At 38.6% G+C, this 7,960-nt stretch overlaps 1 protein-coding gene across 1 annotated transcript in view; it reads left to right on the top strand.

The window, feature by feature from the left end:
- Lyplal1 (lysophospholipase like 1) overlaps window positions 1-7,960 on the top strand; it is a 23,703-nt gene that overhangs the window by 10,337 nt on the left and 5,406 nt on the right. Inside the window, exon 3 of the mRNA XM_021199045.1 lies at window positions 2,340-2,509. Within this exon, the coding sequence (XP_021054704.1) occupies window positions 2,340-2,509 (170 nt within the window). The remainder of the gene's footprint in view (window positions 1-2,339; window positions 2,510-7,960) is intronic.

Below are 7,960 nucleotides of genomic sequence, written 5' to 3'. Positions count from 1 at the left end.
CAACAGAGGAGTCTGGGGAAGGAAGCACCCATGGACAGATGCAGAGATCAACAGAGGAGTCCGGGGCAGGAGCACCCACGGACAGATGCAGAGATGAGCAGAGTTGTCTGTCCTTAGAGAGGTACAGAATGTTGGAATTTATTTGAGAGATTGTTTTCTAGATTTTCCCGAGCTTATACAGAATTTCTACTTTTCTACCAGATTAAACAAGAAGTTCATTCCCTGTATATAGAGTGAACCTTAGGTATAAGGCTCCACTTGCTGAAAAATGGTGCCTCCCTCCTTCTGTCATTCCCCCATCCACCCTCCCTTTCTCTCCACACAGTTACCTGTCCATATTGGATAAAATGAATTTGAACTTGAGTCATATCACATATGAAAATGTTTCCCTACTTTAAGCTTTGAAAAGTTAAAAATGGAAACACAAGGCTATCAAGAGTATGTTAGATAAGACTATTTCTGTGTAAACACCTGTATACTTGGAAAAAGCACTTAAATCAGGAAATCCAGAACGTGAACTTTTTAATGAAGAAGACATTCCAAATGCTTTCAAGTGTGAATCCTTTTATCTGTTAAAAGAATACTTTGTTATGATGTAATCATATTCTAATTAAATTATAAAATAATTTTAATGCTACTTTAACTGCATATGAATATGCAAAATACATTTAGGGAAAAAAAGACACACTTGAAACAGAAGGCAAGTGTTTGCCAATAATATAGAAGTGTTCTTCTGAATTAATGAGAAAAACTTTAAACCCCGCTAGAAAAAAGAACTAATTGTGTCAGTCATCATTTCCACTGATAGGATGATTTAGAATAGGCATGGTCAACCAGCAGTGATGGATGGAAACACTCTGAAAGGGTTTGTGGGCTAGGGTAGGTGGTGTCTCCATAAGATAGGGAGTACCCCACCCCAAGTGATCCCAAGATATTGGTTGTCATGTCAAAAGCATTTGAAATTCTAAGTCAAACCTGAGCACAGTTTTCCATGCTAAACCAATGAAGTATATTTGATAAGTTGGTGGATCCACTCACGTGAGAGCTTGTCAGTGCCCAGTACCTCCCACTGGGACCTGCTTGTACAGGTGCTTTGGAGAAAGGTAGTTTCTTTGTGGTAGAATGATGGATTTTTGCCACTTTTATGGAAGCAACTTTGAAACATGTACTAAGGTAAAACCTGTACCTTCCAACCTAGCAATATGATTCTCGGTCTCTGTTCCATAGGAATAGCCCACTAGGCATGTTTAATGTCACCCTGGCTGGAATCTATATATATCATGGGGAGAAAGGATGATTCAGTTGTCAAATAGCTTTATCTATGAGCATTAACAACATTTATGTACGAAATCATTTGATACATAGGGAAGGAGGCTGGTATGGCTGGCAGGGATCAAAATGCCTAGTGACTGACAGAATTGTGGGAGCCCAGCATTCACTAATGAGAAGGTGCATAGGTGTGGACTGTCCAGATGGATTTCTGTGAGACACTGTGGAGATGAGCGCGAACATATGGGAAGAAGACTGGATGCTTTTGCTCTTAGTCCCCCAAAACTTCATAAGCCTTGAATCACCCAAAGGAAACTTAATCTGCTTCCTGGTAGCTGGTCCAGTGTGGTGGTCATCCCCTGTAAGGACTCACAGGGCTTCTAAACCCCTGCTTGTCTCCTCTGCTCCCACTGCCCCTGTGGACTTCTGGGCCGAAGAGCAGGTAGACCGACAACAAAGCATCTCCAAAATTGTCTTCATTACACACACACACACACAACCTTTTTTAACCTCTCCTAACACAGAACTTAGACCTGAAACCTTTAACCACATTATAATTGGAATATTTGCAGTGTGCACAGTATGTGCATAGAACATGAAGTTCATTGTGTAGCATTAATGTACATGAATGGAAAAAGATTCATAGAACCGTAATTGTCCTACCTCCTAAGAATAAATAGTTTCTGGGCTTGAGAGGTGGTTTATAAGGTATGGGCGCTTGTCACCAGGGCTGAAGACCTGTGTTCCACCCCTGGAATCTTCATGGTGGAGGGAGAGAACTGACATTAATTACGCTCTGACCTCCACATAGCCCATGGCACACCTCTCCCAAGTCAATGAGTGTACCAATTAGAGAGTTAAGTAAAGATGTCGAACCAGGTTTAGAAAATGTTAATGGAATAAATAAAAGAAAGTTAATGGAGTATGTTATAGGGCATTTTCCATACAAATTCTATTTACCATAAGATTCAGCAAAATACATAAATACATAAATAAATAGTATACCAATCCTTCAGAAACTGAACCCACTGTTTACCATTACTCCTGTTGTCTTACATTGTGTTAAACAGGCCATATACTCCTCTGAAGGGAGGGCTCTCCAATGTGTGGTTTGACAGATTGAAAATATCTAACGACTGCCCAGAACACCTTGAATCAATCGATAGAATGTGTCAAGTGCTCAGTGGATTGATTGATGAAGAAATAAAAACTGGCATCCAGAAGAACAGGATATTAATAGGTGAGGACTTTATAACATTGGTAATGTATTTTACTTTCTTCCAATTATATTTTCTGAGCTGTATTTGTAACATTGTTTACAAGTATGTGAATATTGCTTGACCCATTCACAGTCTTGGATAAGCTACATGTGCTGCTTTCAAAAATATTAGAGTCATAAACAACAGCTCATGAAACTTTCATTGATTTTCATTTTTAATAATAACCCTCTATTGGCTTGTTTATTTGTTTTAGACAAGGCGCTACTGTAGAGCCGAGACTACATCAAAATTCCAAACTCTCCTGCACTCAGCTCTCAAGTGCTGCGTTATAGGAATATACCACCATGCCCCAGCTAGTTTGCCATTGTTTTAATGATAAATATCTTTCTACTTTAATTTTTAACTGAGATTATCCATTGCAATTAAAATGTTTCCCTTTTATATACCTGGGATCTCATGAATTTAATATTGAACTGCTCCTACCATGATAAAAATAGAGTCCATGGTGAGAGTGTACTGTCAAACTCATGAGCACAAGGTCTTTCAAGTGTGTGTCACAAGACATTGATGACCTTGTGTTAAACATGTCACAGTGATCCCTGCTCCCAAGGGTGTCTAAAGCTTTATTGAAACTCTGTATTGAATACTTTCTTTGTCTGAACTCATCAAATATACAAACCTGCAAAATTTTCTTCTTCTCTAATATATACAAATGCCAGGTGGGATGTGTAGAATGTTGGCTGTACAGAACGGTGTGGTTGCACAGTGTACAAACTTGTAACAGCTGTATTGCATGATGAAATTATAAATATTCCAATTGTAAAGTAAACACCTTCATCATGTGCTAAATAGCATCAACATGTACTCAACAATCTTCCAGAGACTAGATTAAAGAACAGTTTTAGTAGTATAAAATTCCTTGGCACTCATTGAAACCATCAAGGTGCTGAGCTGTTCAGTTAGTTACCAGCGTCCTATAATACAGTGGATAAGATCCCTTCTGTGTTTTGCCTTTGGTTTCTACTTTAGTTTAAGAACTGGTATGGCATCCAACCCAGCATCACCACCTTTCTAATCCTGAGGCTCCTTGTCTGTGTTCTTCTGGGTTTCATGGCACTTTGTAAAGAATGCTGTTTTGAGATCTGATGCAGGCGAGGAAAGGCCCATCTTTCCTTGTGTTATTTTGATTGGTGATATTTTATTGTGTTGAACTTAGCTAGAAACAGGTCCTTATATTGTATGTGATCTGCTACCTCTCCTTGGGAGTCGTCCGTCTTGTATTGGAATGGTATTTAGACTTTTATGCCCAAGTTGTTAATAAAACCTAAGTATTAGAGTAGTGATCTTTCTCAGAAACTCTAATGGGTCAGGACCTGAAGTCAAACACTCGAATGCAGTATTGTTTGAGAAATGAGTGGGAGGTGTGTTACAGGTAGTATGGAGGCAGCAAATAGATCTTAGTGGTTAAGAACATCTTCTTCCTAGAAAAATAACCTGTCTGATCTTAAAGCATGGAAAGGATTTGGCAAACAAGAGAGAAATCTGTTCCATTCCCAAGAAACAGTGTGGCATGCATCCCAGGACTTAGCATCATCAAATGATACACAGAGAACCGGCGATATGATGGGATGTTGACTGCAGAGAGTTCAATACAGAGGGATGTCAGCCATGATGGGGTGTTCACTGCAGAGGGATGTCAGCCATGGTGGTGTGTTCACTACAGAAGGATGTCAGCCATGATGGGGTGTTTACTGCAGAGGGATACCAGCCACAATGTGTAGGTGACATGCAGGTTCCTAGGACAGCAGGAAGGATATAACCAGGTAAGGGGGTTGATGAACTGACACCATGACATTGGGAAGACAGAGACATGATGGCTCCAAAGAAGGTTACGGCCGACCGTGGGACAGGCTACGGAGATTGCATTTTCCCAAGTGTTATGCAAAGGACACACATTACTGTCTTAATAGGAAACATTAATAAGCTTCTGCTGTAAAGGGAAAGGGAGGTAAAGCTTTGCTGGGGGTGCACATCTGATGTACAGGTAAGTCAGTACAGGAGTGGTCTGTGGAGAAATTCACAAATCCTCATCAGTTGAAAGAAGAATGTAAGACAGTGTATAGTTTGCTTGTTTTTAACATATCTATATATCACATGAGTCTATAAAGGTTATGATAAAACTTAGAAGAAACACAGGCATACAATGATGAACTTTCCAGTTACTTTCTGAAAGTTGACCAGATGTATTCAGCAGGAGCAGCTCTACCTCCTGTACTGTGTGAGAGCAGCCTGCCTTCTGGGCTTCCTGCACGTGCAACAGGAGTGCCCATGTATAAAATAAAAGCAAATTTCATAGCCAGGCCATACCTCTTGGGTTTCCGCCATAGACTTCTGCATGCATGTTTTTATTTAAGAAGAGAAATCAAAGTGGAGAGTGAGAGGCTCCAGTGTGCACTGGTGTGCTGGGGAAGTCAAGAGATGATGGTTAACTCTTCAGTTTAGCACATAGCAGCCATCACACACCACTCCTGTTTGTATGGAAAGTATTCATAAGCCTTTCTACAATATGCAGCTGTCCTGCTTGAGCCTTGCACTGAGGAAATTAGGGTATAGTTGTTTTCATTCTACCAGTGAAGGGATTAAAATTCAGAGATTATGAGCAGCCCAGAGGGAACCTAGAACCCAAGACCCTTAATTTAGTCAAGAACTTTCTACCATGATCTGTAGATTCTAGAATCTGTTTGTGGCCACTAGGTGGTGATAACTTGTTAAGAGAACATATTGATATAATTTAGGTTCAATTTTGATCCAGGATGTATAGAACCTGACTCCTACCAGAATTGTGATACTATAAGTGCATGATCAAAATTTCACAGTATGGTGGAGGATGTACTTACAGGATCACATGTATGTCACATGGATGACCTATATACTCACCATGAATGGCACAATTAAATAATTATGGTCCAGTCATACAACTGCATATTATGTAGCCATAAATTTACCATCTACACATAGCAGTCACTCAATTAGTATTCATCAAATTGTGAATTTAGATCCTTCATAGGTTTCATAATCCCACGCAAGACACTCAAGAAGTTGTGGTTCGGATCCACAGGAGATAAAGCAGGGTACAATGTGGAGGGTATTCAACTGTTAAAACAAAATTTAAAAACCTACTGAGTACTAAGAATCTCAGTATTGGTTTCCTTTATTTGCTTTATCTATGGAGGAAACACATTACAGAATGACTTGTAATTACTATGTTAACATTATAATAGGATTTAAAATAGAGGATTTTAAAGATAATTAAAACAGGGGCATTTGGAATCCATAGGATGCAGCCTAGCAACACAATTTTCTGAACCCCCAAGCCCCCTCTGGGCAAACATATGGAATGATAATATTGATTATGCTATACAAGTGCAAATAGATATATTTTTGCTAATTAAAAAGAACTCAGGATTCTTTTAGCAACACTTCCCAGGCCTCCAAAGGCTTAGTTGGGACTGTTGTCCTAGCACTTGTCTGTGGAAGAGTGGAAATATCATAACTTGCAAGCTTTGTAGGATGAAATACAGAGATAGACACGGTAACTGTGAGGTGTCTCTTCCCAGAACATTTGAGCCTTTTCTAACATTCGAAGAATTCTAGAGTGCCACGTAAATGCACATTTGAGCCTTTTCTAACATACGAAGAATTCTAGAGTGCCACGTAAATGCACATTTGAGCCTTTTCTAACATTCGAAGAATTCTAGAGTGCCACGTAAATGAACATTTGAGCCTTTTCTAACATTCGAAGAATTCTANAGTGCCACGTAAATGAACATTTGAGCCTTTTCTAACATTCGAAGAATTCTAGAGTGCCACGTAAATGCACATTTGAGCCTTTTCTAACATTCGAAGAATTCTAGAGTGCCATGTAAATGAAAGAGGGACTGGGATTTTTATTACTTTAAACAAAAATCTGTTCCCTTGATAGCAAACTTCATTATTTTGTCCTTAGGAATTTGCTTTGAGATAGAACATGTTAATTTTCCCAGTATAGAGTCTTTTATAGATTGTTTCTGTTTTATTTTATACAAAGAGTTCATAAAGCCAAGTTTATTATTTTTAACATGTTTTATTCAGCTTGTTAATCTTAAGTATATGTTAAATTGTTACCTCTTACTACTTTAAATACTTCACTAGCAACTATAAATGCCCACTATAACCATTACCTACAATGAATTTACTATTTTCTATTTACCTACTGAATAGTATATTGTGGGCTGGAACTTAGACTCCTAGATGGAAAATTGACTCAAATAACTGGTCCTTTGTGTTCAGTTTCTTCTTTGAGAGAAAATATACAAAGTTCCTTTTCACAGTGCCCCATGCTAAAGGTGACAGTGTTGTCAAAACCAGCAAGTAGGGAACTATGATGACCTCACTGCACTGTAAATGGGCTAGGGACTTTTCAATCTGTGCACATTCTCCATTGTGAGATATAGAAACACGTTCTCCACTATGAGATATAGAAATGTGTTCTCCATTGTGAGATATAAAAACACATTCTCCATTGTGAGATAGAGAAACACGTTCTCCATTGTAAGATATAGAAACACATTCTCCATTGTGAGATAGATATAGAAACGTGGGATAAAAGCTTAGAGAAAAACTTTTGTGCTTTCTTTTCTTTTTCTTCTCCCCTCTTGTCCCACCCCCACCTCTCCCCTCTGTCATACTTGTTCTTTTTTTTTCTTTCTCAGGCTAGTCTTATCAAAGGACACTGAAGCCACATAAGCTCACTAGATTTCCTACTTAATAAAAATGAACTGTCAAAGGTGACTAATGTGTAAAGTTTTATGGTTTTACAGTCATTTTAAAACATATTTTGGCCTATTTGTTTGCTCTAGTATACTTTATTTTTATGATCTTTATCTTAGGCTCAAGATTATCTTTTAATGAATTAATAAGTTGGATTTAAAAATATTGTTTTTTCTGGTATGGTTAGATGTTCTTCCTTGTTTGAGTCGAGCTGCCACCAGTGACCATGCCTCTCTAAGTTCAACTTTAAGATACTCTCTGATTAAACACAAAAATTTGGTTTCCTCATCAGACTAGCTGTCCTTGAAATGATCATGTACAGTGTTTGAGGAAATATAGTTCAAGGTCTTGAGTTTCTCAGGAAAGAACAGCTCTGTAACCTTGGTGAATATCAATAGCAGACAGATCCTTCTTAAGTCACTGCCATATTTGCATGTAACCCATAATGCCCAGTGTGGAATTGCTCACCACATCAGCTGAGGTCCCAAATATGCAACTCAGGACAGAAGAGCATTTCAGATCAGACATATGCAATGAGATTTTCTAGTGTCCAGGACTGAGTCTCTCTTCTCTTCTCTTCTCTTCTCTTCTCTTCTCTTCTCTTCTCTTCTCTTCTCTTCTCTTCTCTTCTCTTCTCTTCTCTTCAATTCTCTTCTCTTCTC

The sequence above is a fragment of the Mus pahari genome, chromosome 5, assembly GCF_900095145.1.
Source record: "Mus pahari chromosome 5, PAHARI_EIJ_v1.1, whole genome shotgun sequence".
NCBI classification, from domain to species: Eukaryota; Metazoa; Chordata; class Mammalia; order Rodentia; family Muridae; genus Mus; species Mus pahari.
The sequence above is the reverse complement of the archived record's forward strand: the minus strand, read 5'-3'. Positions and strand labels throughout refer to the sequence as shown.